This window comes from Orcinus orca, chromosome 15 (genome assembly GCF_937001465.1).
Source record: "Orcinus orca chromosome 15, mOrcOrc1.1, whole genome shotgun sequence".
NCBI classification, from domain to species: Eukaryota; Metazoa; Chordata; class Mammalia; order Artiodactyla; family Delphinidae; genus Orcinus; species Orcinus orca.
The window spans coordinates 38051311-38071820 of NC_064573.1; the positions used below are offsets into that span (position 1 = coordinate 38051311).

General features: G+C 35.5%; 1 protein-coding gene across 11 annotated transcripts in view; it reads right to left on the reverse strand.

Moving 5' to 3' along the window:
* KIAA1328 (KIAA1328 ortholog) overlaps window positions 1-20510 on the reverse strand; it is a 391560-nt gene that overhangs the window by 70957 nt on the left and 300093 nt on the right. For all 11 annotated transcript variants that reach the window (XR_007471679.1, XM_004283444.3, XM_033412323.2 and 8 more), the window contains one exon: window positions 4771-4952. Coding sequence is in view for 10 of the 11 variants with exons in the window: in XM_004283444.3 (XP_004283492.3) it covers window positions 4771-4952 (182 nt within the window). In the remaining variant the exon portion in view is untranslated. The remainder of the gene's footprint in view (window positions 1-4770; window positions 4953-20510) is intronic.

Consider the following 20510-nt stretch of genomic DNA (forward strand, 5'->3'; position numbering starts at 1 on the left):
GAGTAACTGTTATGGACTGAATTGTGGTGTCACCCTCCACCCCCCCAGCAATTCATATGCAGAAGTCCTAACCCCCAGTACAGCTCAGAATGGGACTGTATTTGGAGACAGGGCCTTTAAAGAGGTAATTAAGGTCAAATTAAGTCATATGGGTGGACCCTAATCCAACATGACTCTTTGTCCTTGTAAGAAAAGGGAGACACACCAAGAATGCACATTCACAGCAAAAAGGGCAAGTGAGGACACACTGAGAAGGCAGCCATCTGCAAACCAAGGAGAGAGGCCTCACGGGGAATGACTGGAAAGGAACGTGAGGAAGTTTTCATGAATAATGGAAATGTACTATTTCTTAATTATGTAGGTATATCCAATTGTCAAGGCTTATTAAACTGTACTATTAAGTCCTGTGCAATTTTATTGTATATAAATTAAACCTCAATTAGAATAAAAGAAAATGAAAAAAACCCCACAGTTTTCTTGCCTCTCAAGCAGTGCTGTTTTTAAGACCCCACTCTACTGACTTTCTCTGACATTACCAATCAATCAGCATTAGGACTTTGAAGGGACCAGCACATACACTTCTTAAGCCACTAAATCATTGCAGGGACTGAGGTCAAAAGGTCTAATTGATTAGATCCTTGTTGTGGGAAAATGGGGCAAGGACACAAAAAGAAAAATTAATATTTATACAGTCAACCAGTGAACAACGTGAGGGTTAATGCGAGTGTAACTTAGAGTAGGCCCTCCATATAGGCAGTTCCTCCACATCCGTGGATTCAATCAATCATGGACTGTTTAGAACTGCAGTATTTACTACTGAAAAAACTCTGCATGTCAGTGGACTCGGCAGTTCAACCCTGAGTTGTTCAAGGGTCAACTGTAATATATTAATTCATTAAACAAATACATTACGAGCACCTACCACATGTTAAGCAACATTCAAGGAAATGGGGAAACAAAAGTGAACATAAGGAGTGCTTATATTCTCATGGGAGAAGACACAAAACATACATAATGAGCAGGTAAATTATATAGTATTTTGAGATACTTGTATTGCAGAGGATAGGAAATGTAGAGCCTCTGGTTCAAGTTACTATTCGATATATAGCAACTTCAACTCTGAATGTTAGTCTCTTGCGTTTGAAGTTTTTTTTGAGTGGGCTGGGCAGGACGATTTAATCTACATGTTTAGGTTTATTCATAGCTCTGTACTATGCTTGTCTGCTGTGTTTTAATGATAAAGGTATCAATTTTTAACAAATCTTTTAGCTCAGACTACTGGGAACCAGAAGTAATATATTGTGGTATCCTTTCTAATGATTAAACATATAATGATAATGCTAATAATAAAAGAAACATAAATAAATGTTCCTTAGAGGCAAGATGGAAATGGTTTCTGTACTTTAGATACTCCTACTTGCTTATTTCTTTAATCAGAACTGCAATATTAATCCAACATGGGCTACAAATAACGCTCACATCATTGCAAGCACAGGCTCACGTAAAGGAACAACTAGGAGCTTCAGAGATTATTTCTCACTTCAGATCATTCCTTCATTTCCAGTAAAAGAAAAATGTGTTTGGGAGTCTCTCAGGGAGTCTCAACCAGTGACAGCTGCTGTATATTATATAACCTATAAAACCCTGAAAGACAAAATGAAGGGCATGGTCAATACCATCAGGTAAATCCAACTTACTCTAGGTTCAGCCTCTCTCATACCCTCTCAAAGTGTTAAGGGGAGTCAGAGATCGATGTCAGAGAAATAAACAGGAGGTAGCTCTAAATGTAATATTGGGCTTTTAGTATTGGGTTAGTATTTTCCTAATTAATTCTGGAACATGTGTGCTCAGTGGCCTCACAACCTCTGCCAGCCCATCAGCATAACAGGAAAAAATATTCTCCCAGCTTTGAGGGCTCTTATAAAAGAGAGTCAGTGATTGTTCAGGAAGGGGAGGTTCTAGGCAAGCTAGGAGAGAATAAAAATACTGCTGTGTAGGAAGGAAAAAAGAAGAATGAAGATTGGGTATTTTTAGATTTATGCCTTTGGCTTAAAAGTTCTTGACTCAAGTTTGGATTTTCCTAAGTAATGTCTCCTTGTTCCACAGAGCTCAATAAAAGCAACTAAGACAGAACATTCGAAGCATCTATGACTGGAAAACTATTTATATTTTAAGCATAATTCTGACAATACTGTACTGTACTGATATTTTTGCAATCACAAGGTTATTTCTTGAGACAAGAATCAGGTCTGTTTTTTTTTTTTTACATGTTTAGTATTAATAAAGTCGACAGAATGGTGAGGAGGATAGGAGAGGTAAAGGAGAAAGAGACTGATAATAAAGATTAATGGTCCTTCAGTAAATGTCCTATGTAGTACTTAATGATTAAAGGACAACAAAAGTAACAAAGGATATAAAACAGAATAATAATATATTTTAAAACTTAGACATCCTAAAGAGAGGAAAGCAATTAAGGAGATGCTAAACCAAGCAGTGTAACTTAGGTAATTGGTGTCAGGTCATTGACTCATGCTAAACAGGGGGTCCAATCCTGCTACAGCACACCTTGGAAAGTTGGTCTCCCACAAAAAATGCCAATGCAATAACTTTGCCCTGTACTGTGATCTGTGTATACCACCAGCTCTGCAACGGGCAGAATGGCTCAAAGGGGCAGTTTTAGCTCCTCAATGATCAGGTATACCATAATTTTGCTAACGGCTCCATATTAGAATAAAAGAAGAGAAAAATACAAGATAGTATTTCTTATTAGTAGAAGAGAAAGTTAATAGTTGCTGTGAATACTTGAAACAAAACTCTTTTAAAAAGATGAAAAATTTTCCATTTTTCTCACTATAATGCTACAACCCTCCCCACCCCCCAAAAAAAGAGAAGGAAAAAAAAAAACTAATGAAAAAAAATAAAACCATGAGTGAAAACTGTTCTTGAAAACTGCAGAATTATAACAGCTTTCTGTTGGTTAAATTGATTGGTATAGTAACATTATAAAATGACTATTAGGATTCATTGTGCACAACAGAAAGTGCTGAAATGTCAGCAGACTACACAGCAAAAAGTAATGGGTTCTGAACCCCTGTTAGTCAAAAATTATTTTGTTTCAAATTAGAAATTGATTTTTTTTTTTGGACAAAAGCCCTTTCTAGACTTCCGGCTTCTGTAGCTGGGCCTGGGAGAGATTAACCTCCACCATGGCCAGGGCTGGCTTGATGATACCTTTCTCAAAGTGCCTTTTCAATTGCAGTTTTCTAATGTTGCTGCGGTCTCAACCAATAACACAAGTTATTTGTCCCTTTGCTATCACACTGTATTTTTCTCATTTTGCTATTTTATTTTACTGCTGACACACAATACAAATTTATTGTCAAGTTAATAGAAGACTATGTTGAGCCTTGCAGTGTAACTACCACACCAATACTGACTGGTTCTCCACTCTCCAAAGTGCAATGACTAAGAATAGAGGGAGCCAAAAGTAAGAGTTTCCCATCTCTGAAGGCCTATTAATAGAGAAAGTAGAGAAGATTCCATCTCAGATACTAAGTCTCCTCAATTTCATTTTTGTTTCTGTTAGCAAAGTCTAAAAAGACAGAAGTTGTTCTAAGTTGTCCTAAAACAACAGAGGTCTGCAGAACTTTTGCCCTATGTCAAACAAAAATGTACCTTTGCTTTTGTTTCAAATTGTGGATAGTCTCCCTTCTGAAGCCTGGACTAATTATCATCTCTCAGTTATCTGGGAGAGGACTAAGCGATTTCTAGATTAATCATAATTAAAACCAAAAAACATGACAAAGTTGGCAGCTCATGAGGAATGGCAGAGAGTGGTATACCTGTAAGATCTCATAAAGCACTGCTCAATTCTCACATAAATAAATGTGAAAGTGGTTAGAGAGATTATGAAAAGTTGGTTGATTACCACTAGCAGTGGGCAGTGCTAGCTAGCCCAGTAAAATAAGAGGTAAACAAGGAGGAAATCAGGGTAAATGGTTGTGAGCAGGAACAAAAGATGTCTGGGAAAGAGGCGTGAGCAGAAGGGGGCTCTGAGAACTTTTGTGCCCTTTGTTTTCTGTACATCATTTCTGACTGATGAAGCTCAGACTTGTTCCATTCTGTCCCAGAGTCCCTCCTTTAATGATTCCAGGAGAGATTTAAGCCAAAAGTCACTCCAGAAACAACTGAGAAATGCAATTAAATTTGACTGCCTCACTCAACCTTTCACATAGTTATTTATAATTGATTTCTTTTAAAATATCTACGATATATAAAATAGGAAGGATTATTGGCACTTCAAAGACTGCTAGGCAATATAGGCTTAAGACGTATGAGATTCTGTTTTAGACGCAATGACCTCTCCTCCACCCTCCTTGTATTTCCAGTTAATCAAGGATTAACTGTAGTTATTAGAGTTTACTTTCCCAGCAAAGATTTATGTTCAGTTTCTTGTGCTCTTTATTTGCTTTAAGCATTATTTTATGTCTATGACCACATTTACTGCTTAATAATTCTTGCAGTTTGCTGTTTGCAAAAAGAGGGACACATTAGACAGTTTCTCATGTGAGTGTTCTAAGAGAAATGTTGATGCAATTCACTGATCTAGGTGACGTGCTACCTTTGGCCTTGCAGGCCCATGTCAGTCTGTAACACATTTAACTCTTGTTCAGGGTTATAGGAAATCATCTGGAGCTCATGGCTAGCAGCCATCAGCAACCAACTGCCCCCAAGAGCTTCCTGTTTTGCTACTACAGATGCTGAGCTTACCTCTTTGGGGTTGATATGCATCTTTCTTTTGACCTGTCCACAGGGCATCATCTTCCATATGTGACTGAAACCCAACTGTCTTCTTCTCCTTTCTATTCTCTCCATTATTAGTGAAGTCTTGGTACTTTTTGCTGGATGATGATGTTCCAAGCGTCCAGCCATCACATTTTGACTTCAATAAACTGAAAAGAATAAACATTTATGAGCTGTAGACAGCACGGCAGGGGGTATAGATCACACAAAGGCATATACATTCAGTATGAATTGAAATGCAATTCATGGCAATAGAAACTTTCTTTTTCTTATCTTTTATTGATGTATAATTTAAATAATTTACTGAAGGTCTATTTTGTGTTCTGCCAAAACAATTTTGGAGAAGAAATGGTTTTTATCCTCAAAAAGTTTATATTTGGGGTTGGGGAAATGAGACTCAGACCCTAAAACTGCTAATAAAGCCATAGAGTATGACTAAGAACCAGAGTATCTGTAAAAATAAAAAGTATGCTAAAACAAGACTTGCATAACTAAAATGTTTCCGAGTACTAAAAATGAATAAGGGATGAAAATATCACCAATTTGCTTCAAAATGTATTTGTGTTTCTCATTTTCAATTGTTATAGTATTTATTATGTACTCAGGGTATGTGAGGAATAGTACTATAGTGCTTGTGGGAGAATTCGTCTCTGTCCTCACATAATTTCATTATAAAGTCAACAAGGCAAATATGGAGTAAAAGAAATTTTAATGAAAATAAACACATGTGCATATGTTTTTCTCTCCAGTGAAATATGTTCCCACCATTAGCACAATTCCTCTTATAACATTTTATTTTTTAGAGAGAAATGTTATGATGATGTGTATCCCTTACTATTCTACCAGCCCCTTCCTTCTAATTTAAGTTCACCATAGACTCATGATACTTCAGTTTTGTCTTCCCCATGACCATAAACAAGGTGAAAATTAAAATGAAGAAAAATAATTTATTCAAAAAGTAACATTCTAAAAACTAGGATATTTAAACTCCCCAGCAGCAGAGGCAATCTCTAGACAAGAATAGGTTGATGGAATATTACTGGATCCATTATGAATGCTAGGTGGCCCTTGACCAGGATTGAAATCACATAAACCCATCAAAGTCACTGGGCTCCTTTTGTGTGGATCAGAATTTTTAGTAATGTTTGCTCACATCATAATTTATCAATAAAAACCAATACATTAAATGGTTTTATGTTCAGAGTGGTGAAAAGAAACAAACTATTAGCAGTATGGCTTTACAGGGGAATAAAGCAGTGTATTAAATTTATACACTTAAAATTTTTTTTACCAGAACCCAAGGATCACTTTCCCTTGTGGACCTTCCAGTGGATGCATATCTTAGCTAATGTAACTTCTACTCATGGGACAGGAAAATACAGAGAATAAAACTGTATTACTGTTAATGAAAGATAAGTTTACCTGAACCCAGAAGTCCCAAACCCTGGCAAATCCAACAACGACATCTCTACTTGTTCTTACAGAAAAGTTAATGTGACCAAGACTACTGGGTTTCCCAAAATCATACATTCTCAGGTCAGCCAAGCTCCCAATACTAGCCAATGTTGATCACTCCCAATACTGAATAGTTCCTTCCATTTTACACAGAAGCTTGTCTGTACCTTTATTCCAAATCCCATCCTGGGAACCTGGGTTCTAATTTCCCTGAAATAAAGATGACTATATAAAAAAATTTCTTCTTTCATTTGCATTTATTTCCAAATTTACCCATCTACTATTCTTCTATTAACATCTCAGAAGGAAATCACACCTTTTACTCATACTCTTGATACCATTTTGGCCCCTTCCCTCTGTGACTATGGCCTGCCAATCATCACCTTTTCTTATAACTTACAAACTCCTCCTCTCAAATGAATTCTCTCCTAGGATTACAAATAAGACCAGACTTTCCATTAAAAATCAAAACCTAAATCTAAATCCCAAAACTATCCCTTAAGTGGAAAAGTATAATAATACTCAGTGTTAGTGAGAGTGTTGGGACAGGAGGATTTTAGTATAGTACTAGGGAAACTGCAAATTGGGATAACCCTTCTGTGAGTGATTTGTCACTACAAAATAAAAGTGCACCTAACCTCCTACAGTTTCACTTTTAAGAAGTTACCCTATAGAATTACATAAACAACAGTGGAATTAGAAAATTTTCTCACACTACATACAAAAATAAATCCAAAATGGATTGAAGACCTAAATGTAAGACTGGAAGCCATAAAACTCCTAGAAGAAAACATAGGCAGAACACTCTTTTGACATAAATCATAGCAATATTTGTTTTGGATCTGTTTCTAAAGGCAAAGGAAATAAAAGCAAGAATAAATGAATGGGACCTAATTAAACTTAAAAGCTTTTGCACAGCAAAGGAAACCACTGAAAAAATGAAAAGACAACCCACTGAATGGGAGGAAATATTTGCAAATGACATGACTGATAAGGGGTTAACAATCAAAATATATAAACAGCTCATACAACTTAACATCAAAAAACCCAAACAACCCAATTTAAAAAATGGGCGGAAGATCTGAATAGACATTTTTCCAAAGAAGATACACAGATGGTCAACAGGCACATGAAAAGACATCGCTAATCATCAGAGGAATGCAAGTCAAAACTACGATGAGATATCACCTCATACCTGTCAGAATGGCTATCACCAAAAAGACAACAAACAACAAATGTCGGCAAGGATGTGAAGAAAAGGGAACCCTTGTATACTGCTGGTGGGAATGTAAATTGGTGCAGCCTCTATGAAAAACAATATAGAGACTCCTCAAAAAGCTAAAAATAGAACTAACATATGATCTAGCAATTTCACTCTTGGGTATACATCTGAAGAAAACAAAAACACTAATTTGAAAAGATGCATGCACCCCATTGGTCATAGCAGCATTATTTACAGTAGCCAAGCTATAGAAGCAACCTAAGTATCCATCAACAGATGAATGGATAAAGAAGATGTGGTATATATATACAATGGAACACTACTCAGTCATAAAAAAAGAATGAAATTTTGCCATTTACAACAACATGGATGTACCTGGAGGGTATTATGCTCACTGAAATAAGTCAGACAGGGAAAGACAAACGCTATATGCTATCACTTATATGTGGAACCTAAAAATTAAAACAAATGAATGCCTATAACAAAATAGAAACAGATTCACAGATAGAGAGAACAACTAGTGGTTACCTGTGAGGAGAGGGAAGAGGAGAGGGGCAGGACAGGGGCATGGGATTAAGAGGTACAAATTACTATGTATAAAATAAGTAAGCTACAAGTATATATTGTACAACACAGGGAATATAGTCTCTTTTATAATAACTATAAATGGAACATAATCTATAAAACTTCTGAATCACTGTCTCATACACCTGAAACTAATACAGTATTGTAAATAAACTATACTTTAATTTAAAAAAATAAATAGGGACTTCCCTGGTGGTGCAGTGGTTAAGAATCCACCTGCCAATGCAGGGGACATGGGTTTGAACCCTGGTCAGGGAAGATCCCACATGCCATGGAGCAACTAAGCCCATGCTCCACAACTACTGAGCCTGCACTCTAGAGCCCATGAGCCACAGCTACTGAGCCCGCGTGCCACAACTACTGAAGCCCGGGTGCCTAGAGCCTGTGCTCCGCAACAAGAGAAGCAACCGCAATGAAAAGCCCGTGCACTGCAACGAAGAGGATCCCCCACTTGCCACAACTAGAGAAAGCCGGTGCGGAGCAACGAAGACACAATGCAGCCAAAATAAATAAATAAATACATTAAAAATAAATAAATAAATAAAATCCTACTATCATCATTTATAAAATAAATAAATAAAATAAATGGAAACAGAGAAAAAAAGAATGAGGTAGTTCTCTATACTACTGTGAATAAACTTCATGACATACTATTAAGTAAAAAAAGGGCAATTTGCAATAATAGAATATATAATATGATCTCATTTTTGTAAAAACAAAAATATACAAAAAATATTTTTTAAGTTCTGGATGGATAAATAACAAATCAGAAAAGTAGAACAGAGTTACTGAGGGAACGATTTTTATAATTTAATTTATATACTTCTGAATGTTTAAATTTCTTCCAATAGGCATGCACTTTCGTAATTATAAAACAAAAAATTTCACCATCTCCTTTATGTTACCATCTTCTCTCCTTCCCTTCTTTGCCAAACTTCCAGAAAACAATAATTTTAACAGATATGCCTACTAAAACTATTTTTTAAAGAACAAATCTAGTGGCATATTCTCTTTCAACCATCTTGCTTGTTATAAGACTACTTCAAGGCAACTGACTCCTTCCTTAAAACTTATTTCCCTTGGAGTTCATGACATATATCTTGATTGGTTTTCTAGTTTTAGGAGGCTGCTGCTCATATTCTTTTATTGGGAGCTCTTGTACTTCCCTTCCCCTAAATGCAGACATTCCTGATGATTCTGCCCTTGTCCTTCTTCTCTTCCTCCCTTAGCACTTTCTTAGTGATCCCTGTCACACCACTGTATCTTCAATTATGATTTCTAAATAGATTCATCTAGCCCACAATGTTCTCCAAAACTGCTGACCTCTTCAAGTATCTGTTGAAAAGCTGTGAAGAGATGCCTTGTCCTACCTCCCAAAACCAACTCACGCTAAAGCAATGAATAATCTTTATCTTGAAACCTGTTCCTTTATCTGTTTCCATTCTCATTTAATGTATCACCATCCTCCCTGCTACTCAGATGAAAAACTTCAGCTGTCTCAAATTCTGCTTTCCTTATTCTTGTTCAATAAATTGCCAAATCAATCATTCATTTATATATTCCTTAGATATTTATTGAGGACATACTCATATGTATGAAGGGGCTGGGGTGGGCAAATAGGGAAAAGAAATATTTACTGAGGACTTGTTATGTGCTAGGTACTAGGTATACAAACCAGCAAGACCTGGTTCCTGCTCTCCAAGTGATTTTAATGGCGGAGACAGACATGGAAACAGATTTTTTTAAATATGATATGATACAAGTTATGACTCAGGAATATGTGTGGTGTTTAAGGGAGCACAAAGGCAGGGCATCTAACTGTATTTGAATAACTGAAGGGAAATTCCTGAAGCTTTCAAACTAAGTCTTGTTGGATAAGCAGGGGATAAGGAAGGATAGTAGGATGGAAGGCAGAAGAGAATAGTGTTAGCAACTATACTAATTAGTAAAACTTCAGCATATATTTTGGGCAAGTTAAATCATTTGGTATACTGTTAACTGTTATAGCATTGAGTTTGGGGTATTGGGTGGGGATAAGTGTGAGATGAAGCAAGACAGATGGGCTGGGTCAGAACATAAAAGGTTTGGTTTTCCATGTCAAGGGGCTTGAACTTTATTTTGTCGGCAAAGCAAAGTCATTGAAGGGCTCTAAGGAGAAAAATGACATGATACAACTTGAATTTATGAAGAATTGCCCTGGTACAATTTAGAGAATGGATTGGATGAGTGGGAAGGCTGCTGAAATAGCTGTGATGAGAGATGATGAGGGTCTAAATAGAGAAGCAGTGGTAGGAATGGGAAGGAGACAACTTTTAAAATACACTTAGGATTTAAAATTGGCAAAATTTGATACGTGTTTGAATGTGAAAAGTGAGGGACAGGAGTGAGTGAGAATGAGTGGCTGAATTTAGGGTGGATAAGCAATATAGAGAAGGTGGTGGTGGGAGGATTAAATGTAGCTTGAGGTGCCTATGAAACACCTGGAAAGATATTTCAAGAGAGCAATTGGATCAATAACCCTGCAGTTTTTTGCTTGTTGGCTGACTGACTTGAGAAAGCATGTGCTTTACTTTCAATTTCATTGGTGAAGGAGGAGGTAAATTCATTCCTGTAGGTGAAAGAAATGGGTATTGAGAAAAGTGATGATTTAGAGAAGGTATTTAGGGAATTCAAGGTGAAAATGACCAAGAACAAAAACAAGACTGTCCTGCAACGTTTAGGGCTATAACAGAATTAGAAATCATAAATTTGTATCTGGGCTCAGGTGCACAGAGGTAAAAGCAGAGAAAGCAGCCTGAGAGCTTGATCCAGGGTTAGGATTTTTTGTATCGGGTGTGGCAGACTAGAGGTCAAGGGAAACTTGTATGCTAATAAGGGAATAGTTTAGGTCAACCATTTGGTCCAGAATGTACATGGGGAAGAAAGTGAGACAAAGAGGGGCCTGAAAGACTGGGAAAAAAAGGGGAGAAATGAAGGATTTAGATGTCTCTTTAAGATAAAACAAAACAAGAAAAACAAACAAAACACTTGGTATAGTCTATATGAGAAATGAGAACATGAACAGACCCAAGTGAAAGAGGTGAACTATAAAGGGGGTACCAGTCAGCGATTTTTGAGATGGAACCACAGCAGGGGAAAGCAAGCTCCGGATGTGGCCAGGGACAATACTGCTAAAGAAAACGAGTGAACCACGGAAGACAAATCTCTTTAGCTATGGCAATGGAGAGATCAACCACGTGAATACTGGAATCTCACAGAATGGGGTTAGGAGACGTGGGGGAGGAAGTGACTGAGTGGATGTCAAATTCCTAGTGAGATCACAATGCAAAACAAAGAAAAGGAAGGATGGACTGTAAGGCCAGATACCCTGAGATTCACATAAACAAGGAGGTTCACTAGAGAGTAAACTAGTTAAAAGTTTGAGATGTTGGAATGAGGAGAACAGGAAATGCTGGCACTACTGTCTCTGTTGTTTGCCAAATGTGACAGAAAGAATGGCCTGGATAGTAGCATTCTCAGAAAAGATGCCAAATTTAGGCAGTGATTCACAGACTGCTATACATTAAAATTACGTGGGAACATTTTTAAAAGAGCGATGGGCTGTCCTACCCATACTTAGAAATGAAATGAATCCATCTGGAGTGAGCTGCATTATGTGCCTCCCTCTCTCACCCTCTCTTGTCCTTTTTTTTTAAAGGTCCACAGGTAATCCCAATGTCCAGTCAGTGCTGAAAATCACTAACTTATGGCCAAGAATGAAAATATTTTTTGTGTGTGAAAAGGTTGAGGATGAAAAGAGTTTATTTTCTATGAAATAGGTGTTTGGTAAGGCACCTTTAGGAAATCCTGGGGGCAGCAGGAAGGAAAGGGGTGTTAGGGAAGGAAAGGTAGACTTTTAAGAGAATGAAAGTACAAGAGAGAAAGATCAATACAAATTACTCAAATTTTGGAATGAGTCACTTAACAAAAAATGAAGGGGAACACGTCCTCGATTTAGAAGACTATAAAATCTAGGATGGGGAAACATGTATTAAATCTTTCCTTCCTTTTTCCAGTGGCCAAATTTGGATGCTAGTCATGCCATGTCTAAACAATTGCTATATCATCCAGTTTCTGGCTCAGTCATGGAATCAGCCATTTCTTCAAGGAGATCTAGTATCTTTTAGTTAAAAAAAAAAAAAAAAAAGAGCTAACGGAATTGGATTATCACTGTTCCTAAGTTCTCATAGAGCAAGAGACTATATGCATGTATGTATGTATATACACATATGTTTATTTATATATCTAGAAATATATTGAAAATCATGAGTTTACACTAATGTCTTCAATTCCAAACCAACAGGGTTCATTTTAGTTTTCTACCTTTCCGTATATGTAACTCCATTCTGTAACAGTGAAAAAACTTGGCTACCATTTTCCTTAATACAATTACTTACTCATTTTGTATGAAAACTGTATTCCATCACCACTGCCATGATCCCTTCCCCTCCCTCCCTTGTCAGTCACCACCACATCGCTCCGGGTGTTTCTGCCAACACACCTCTGTATAGGCACTCTCCCCACTAAGCTCTGAGTGGGCTACCTCTGCTGTGAGAAAGCCCTCCTATCTCAGGCTCTCAAGACCCCATGCATGGCTGACCTCCACATGGATACCATCCTCATTTTGTTCAACCTCCAACACCCTACACCAATACAATCACCAGGATGAAAGCACTCCCCACCCTGCACAAGCTCTGACATTCAGTGCCAAGCTGCCCTCCTCTGTGGATCAAGCTCCAACCCCATGATCAAATAAATTTGGGGTATGATGTTAGGCTGGGTTCAAGGTTAATTTTTTTCATATCTATATGCAGTATATCCAGCATTATTTATTTAAAACTTTCCTTTTTCCACAGAATGCTTCATACCTTTGTCAAAACGCAGTCAAACATATGACTGTGTGGGTCTATTTCTGGACTCTATTCTGTTCCATTGATAAATAGCTAATATATAGCTATCATATGAAAATAAATTTGATTTTTATACATTGAACTTGAACTCTGTGGTTGTATTAAATTGACTTAATAATTCTAGCAGTTTTGGGGTAGGTTTCTTAGGATTTTTCTATGTAGACAATCATATTATTTAACAATAAAGACAGTTTTACTTATGTATTTCTAATATTTTTCATGCCCAATCACATCAGCTAGGACTTCTAGTACAATGCTGAATAGAAGTGGTAAGAGTGAACATCTTTACCTTATTCCTAAGTGTTCATCACTAAAGAGATGTATCTTTATCTATATGCTCTATCTGATTTCTAGCTTGATAAAAAGTCATTTTTAAAAAATGAGCATTGGAAGAGTTTTTTGCATCTGTTTGAAAAGGTGTTTTTCTTCCTTACTATGTTAATATGGCAAATCACATTGATTGATCTTCAAATGTTAAGCCAACTCTGCATTCCTGGGATAAACTCTATTTAGTCAAGCTGGATTATATATATATTTATATATTCCAGGACTTAATTTGCTAATATTTTGTTAAGGAACTTTTTTTGTTTTGCATTTATGTTCATGAGGAAGATTAGTCTGTCATTTCTTTTCTTCTCATGCTTTTACCTGGTTTAGGTATCATAAAAGGAGTTGGGAAAAGTTCTTTCTTCCTCTAGTCCAATGGTTCTCAAGTGGGGTAGAAGAAGAGGATTTTGCCACACAGGGGACATTTAGCAATGTCTGGAGGGTTTTTGATTGTCACAGTTGTGGGGGTTGCTAATGGGTAAAAGAGAGGGATGTTGCTAAACATCCTGCAATGTACGGGACAGACCACCATCACCCCACAACCTTACCCAAGCTATTATCTGGTCCAAAATGTCAAGAGTACCAAGGCTGAAAAACCCTGCTCTAGTCTTTGAAAGAATTTGTGTAAGATTGATATTTCTTCTTTAGGTGTTTGGTAGAATTCATGAGAGAAGTCTTATGGGATTGTGATTGTAGTTTTATTCATGGGACATTTCTTAATTAAAAATTAAATTTGTTTAACAGAGGGCTATTCAGATTCTCTACTTTTTTGGTATCAATTTTGGTATATCATCAATTTCAAGGAATTTATATCATTTAAGTTATCAAATGTGCTTACAAAAATTATTCATAATATTCTTTAATTACTTTAAAAATATTGTTAGAATCTATGGTGATATCTTCTTTTTCATTCCTGATACTGATAATTTGTTTTCCTCTCAATAATAGGTTGATCATCTTGAAAAGGCTTATTCATTTTATTTACATTTTCAAAAAGTCAACTTTTAGCTTTACAGATTTTCTCTATTGCCTGTTTTCTTTTTCACTGCAAGACTTAACAAACATTGGCTGCTACAATGATGAAAGCAGAATATAAATACAGAAATAATACAAATTGGGCAATGCTGAGAGAAACTGGAGTTCTGGCCCAGAATGGAAGATACTGTTAATGTCCCCTGAGACACTAGAAAGTCTATATCCTGGATAAAGGCTTACTGTAAAGCTCTAACAAAGCCTAAAATCAAGCTATAGCAAAATGCACAGGGACAAAAAAGTTTGGAGATTGATTATTACCAATTTAGAGGGGCTTGGGAAGCACTTCAGGCTTTCCAGAGAACTGTCCTTACAAAGTATGTAACCAAACCTATCCAAGTTCAAGGTGAATAGGAGGTGATTGAATTGCTGAGAAGAGCAAAAATCAACATTCTTTAGAGAATGATAATAAAATCCGCATCTCTAAATGTATCATCCATAATACCCAGAGTACAATATAAATTGTCAGACACAAAAAGAAAAAATATGTGATCCATAGTTAAGAAAAATATCAATTAAAATCAACCAAAAGATGCCCCAAATGTTGGACCTAGCAGATAAAAGACTTTATTTAAACCAGCTATTATAAATATATTGATGGACATAAAGGAGAACATGGTTTAAATGAATGAAAAGACAGGCAGTCTCAGCAGAAAGAGATAGAAACTCTCTGGCTGGAAATTAAAGTGACTGAAATAAAAATTGGAAAATGGAGATGAGAGGTTAAAGAATAAGTGAAATTAATGGAAGAATCAACAAAAATGACCCAATTTGAAGAACATAGGGAAAAAAAGATTGAAGAAAAATGATGAGTCCCAGAGATTTTAGAGACAATATTAAACTGCCTAACAAACATAACTGAAGTTGCAGAAGGAGAAGAGACTGAGATAGAAAAAATATTTGAAAAAATATATGTCAAAGAAACAATGTCAGAATATTTCCAAATTTGATGAAAAGGTTTGACCCACAGATCACAGTCAAACTGTTGAAAACCAAAGATAAAGACAACCTTGCAAACAACCAGATGAAATGTCAATTACATAAAAAATAATGATTTTAACAGTTAACTTCTCATAAGAACAATGAAAGCTAGAAGATAGAACAATATCCTTAAAGTGCTAAAAGGAAAAAACAAAACAAAACAAACCCAAAGTGTCATCCTAGAATTCTGCATCGCATGAAAATATCCTTCAAATAAAGGAGGGAGAAACAACATTTTCAGATAAACAAAAACAGGGAAAATTTGTTGTTAGCAGACCTGCACTTTTGGGTTGAAAGAAAATGATATTAGATGGAAATCTGGATCTAAGAAATGAAGAGCATCAGAAATAGTACATATGTGAATAAATATAAAACTCTCTATGTTCTTATTTTTCTCTTAATGTCATTAAAAGATATATGAATGTTTAAAGCATGGGATTTATAATGCACTTAGCTGTAATGTATATGACAATAATATCAAAAAGAATGGAGAATATAACTATACAGTATAAAACTTCTTACAGTCTACATAAAATCACACAATGTTAGTATTATATAATAAGACTTTAATAAGTTAAGAAAGCATATTATAATCCCTACAGAAATCACTAAAGGAAATGCAAAAAGGTATAGCTAATAAAATATTAGAGGAATTTTTAAAAAATTGAAAAAAAATTATTATTCTCCCTTTCCCCTCCCAATAAAAGTAGAAAAGGAGAAACAGGAACAAAGAATAGATATGATTAGCAGGAATGAAAAAAAGAAAAGCAAAATGTTAGACCTAAATCCAATAGTTTCAATAATAAATTAAATCAGACTATACTACAAAACTACAGTAATCAAGACAGTATGGTACTGGCACAAAAACAGATATATAGATCAATGGAACAGGATAGAAAGCCCAGAGATAAACCAACGCACATATGGACACCTTATCTTTGATAAAGGATGCAAGAATATACAGTGGAGAAAATACAGCATCTTCAATAAGTGGTGCTGGGAAAACTGGACAGGTACATGTAAAAGTATGAAATTAGAACACTCCCTAATACCATACACAAAAATAAACTCAAAAAATAAACTCAGAATGGATTAAAGACCTAAATGTAAGGTCAGACACTATCAAACTCTTAGAGGAAAACATAGGCAGAACACTCTATGACATAAATCACAGCAAGATCCTTTTTGACCCACCTCCTAGAGAAATGGAAATAAAAACAAAAATAAACAAATGGGACCTAATGAAACTTCAAAGCTGTTGCACAGCAAAGGAAACCATAATCAAGACCAAAAGACAACCCTCAGAATGGGAGAAAATATTTGCAAATGAAGCAACTGACAAAGGATTAATCTCCAAAATTTACAAGCAGCTCATGCAGCTCAATAACAAAAAAACCAACAACCCAATCCAAAAATGGGCAGAAGACCTAAATAGACATTTCTCCAAAGAAGATATACAGATTGCCAACAAACACATGAAAGAATGCTCAACATCATTAATCATTAGAGAAATGCAAATCAAAACTACAATGAGATATCATCTCACACCAGTCAGAATGGCCATCATCAAAAAATCTAGAAACAATAAATGCTGGAGAGGATGTGGAGAAAAGGGAACACTCTTGCACTGTTGGTGGAAATGCAAATTGATACAGCCACTATGGAGAACAGTATGGAGGTTCCTTAAAAAACTAAAAATAGAATTACCATACGACCCAGCAATCCTAATCCCACTACTGGGCATATACCCTGAGAAAACCAGAATTCAAAAAGAGTCATGTACCAAAATGTTCACTGCAGCTCTATTTACAATAGCCAGGACGTGGAAGCAACCTAAGTGTCCATCAACAGATGAATGGATAAAGAAGATGTGGCACATATATACAATGGAATATTACTCAGCCATAAAAAGAAACGAAACTGAGTTATTTGTAGAGATGTGGATGGACCTAGAGTCTGTCATACAGAGTGAAGTAAGTCAGAAAAAGAAAAACAAATACCGTCTGCTAACACATATATATGGAATCTAAGAAGAAAAAAGAAAAAGGTCATGAAGAACCTAGGGGTAAGATGGGAATAAAGACACAGACCTACTAGAGAATGGACTTGAGGATATGGGGAGGGGGAAGGGTAAGCTGTGACAAAGTGACAGAGCGGCATGAACATATATACACTACCAAACGTAAAATAGATAGCTAGTGGGAAGCAGCTGCATGGCACAGGGAGATCAGCTCGGTGGTTTGTGACCACCTAGAGGGGTGGGATAGGGAGGTTGGGAGGGAGGGAGACGCAAGAGGGAAGAGATATGGGAACATATGTATATGTATAACTGGTTCACTTTGTTATAAAGCAGAAACTAACACACCATTGTAAAGCTATTATACTCCAATAAAGATGTTAAAATTAATTAATTAATTAAAGTGAATTAAACACTCAAATCAAATGGAAGGGAGATTGTCAGGCTAGAGAAAAATGCAAATCCCAAGCCACATGTTGTTTACAAGAGTCATACTTTATTTTTATTCTTTTTAACATGTCTATTGGAGTATAATTGCTTTACAGTGTTGCGTTAGTTTCTGTTGTATAACAAAGTGAATCAGCTATATGTATACACATATCCCCACATCCCCTCCCTCTTGCGTTTCCCTCCCACCTTCCCTATCCCACCCCTCTAGGTGGTCACAAAGCACCAAACTGATCTCCCTGTCCTATGCAGCTGCTTCCCACAAGCTATCTATTTTACATTTGGTAGTGTATATATGTCAATGCTAAGGAGTCATACTTTAAATGTAAAAGAATAAATAGGTTGACATAGAGAATGGAAGGTGATAAGCCAAGCAAACAGTACACATGGAAGGCTAGAGTGATTATATAATGTCAAATAAAGTAGATGTTAAGGAAAGGAGTAGAACCAGAGATAAAAAGATATATTTCATCATGATTAAAATATTTTATCATGATTAAAGGGGCAAATCATGAAACATCCCTAACAGCCCCAAATATATTTGTATCTAAAATAGTTTCCAAATACACACAGCAAAACTCATAAGGGTAAAGAAGGAAGTAAAGAAATGCACAATCATATTTGGAGATTTTAACATCTCATTATCAATTGATAGGAAAAAAATGAACAAAATTTAGTAGGCTACATAAGATCTGAACAACACTACTTGTCAATTTGATTTAATTGACATGTACAGAACATTATACTCAATAGCAGAATATGAATATTTAAAAGTGCACATGGAATATTGACCAAGATAAATCATGTTGAGTTATAAAATAAATTTTAATATATTTCAAAAGAATAAACACTTATAGAGTATGTAACCACAATGGAGTTAAATTGAAAATAAAAAACAAGATATCTAGAAAAATCTAAAGTATTTGGAAGTTTTATAACATACTTCTAAGTAACTCATGGGTCAAAAAAAATCACAAGAGAAACTAATAGCATTTTGAAATGAATGATAACGAAAATACCACCTATTAAGATTTGAGGGATACAGAAGGCAAGTGCTTAAATGCTTTTACTAGAAAAGAAGAAAAGTTTAAAGTCAATGACATAATGGAACTTCCCTGGTGGTCCAGTGGTTAAGATTCCATGCTCCCAATGCAGGCGGCACAGGTTCAATCCCTAGTCGAGGAACTAAGATCCCACATGCTGCACAGCATGGCCAAAAAAAAGAAAGTCAATGACATAATATTCCATTTTATGAAGCTAGAAAAATAAGAACACACTAGATATAAAGCAAGTAGAAAGAAGGAAACAATAAAGAGTAGAAATCCATGAAATAGATACCAATAAAAATACAAAAGAAACATAAAAGTCAGCCCTTTGAAAATATTAATAAAATTGATAAACTCCTAATCCAAGACAAACTAAGAAAAAGGGAAAATTTATGAATATCAAGAATCAGAGAGGGGATATCATTGTAGATGCTACAGATAGTAGAAGAATATTAAGGCTATCTCATAAACAACTTTATGCCACCCTATTCAATAACTAAGATGAAATGAAATGCACACATTGCTTGGAAAATATAACTGGTTAAAACTGACTCAAGAAGAAACAGGAAATATATGAATAGCCTCATATCTATTAAAGAAATTAAATTCATAATCAAAACATCCCCACAAAGAAAACTGATCAGATAGCTTCACTGGTATATTTTATCATATTTAAGGAAGCGATACTACTAATTTTAGACAAGCTTTCAGTAAATAGAAGAGGAGTGACCTCTTCTCAACTCATTTAATGTTACCATGTGATACCAAAACCTGATTAAGCTATTACAATGAAGTAAAATTACAAACTAGTATCGCTCATGAACACAGACACAAAAATCCTCAACAAAATACTAGCATATCAAATCCAGCAATATACAAAAGGTACTACATCATGGCCAAATGAGTATTTTTCCAAAACGTAATGTTGGGTTAACATTAAAAAAAGTAAATCCACGTAAACTGTCACATTAAAAGAATAAAGGTGCAAAACCATATGATTATATCAATAAATGTAGGAAAAGCATTTGACAAAATAAAAACTCAGCAAACTAGGGAACTTATTTCACCATGAAAATTCTGTCATACATTACTAGTCCTACAGTTAATGTGTACTACCCTTCTGGAATGTATTTGGCAATATGTAGGTATCAAGAACTATAAAAACGTTCACATAAAAAAAAGGGGGTGGAACTTACTTTAAGCTGATAAAAGGCATCTATCAAAAATCTATATTTAACATTATATTAATTGGTGAATTACTGGATGCCTTTTCCTTGAGAACAAAGCAAGGGTGTCTTCTTTAATCATTTCTCTTTAATATTGTATTGAATGTTCTAGTCAATGCAACAAGTTTAAAATAAGAAACACAAGGCACGAAGCTTGGAAAGGTTTAAAGCTGTTATTATGGCTGTTCATGTGATTATGAACTTGAAAATCCTAAGGAATCTACCAAAAAAACCCCCCAAAACAAAAAAACCAAAACAAACAAACCCCCTGCTAGAATACATGCATTTAGCAAGACTGTAGTATATGATGTAAATATTTAAAAAATCAATATTCTTTTTATATACTAATAAATTCAATGAAAAAAGTGCAAGATTGTTACACTAAAAACTACATAATATAACTGAGTTAAATTTTTAAAG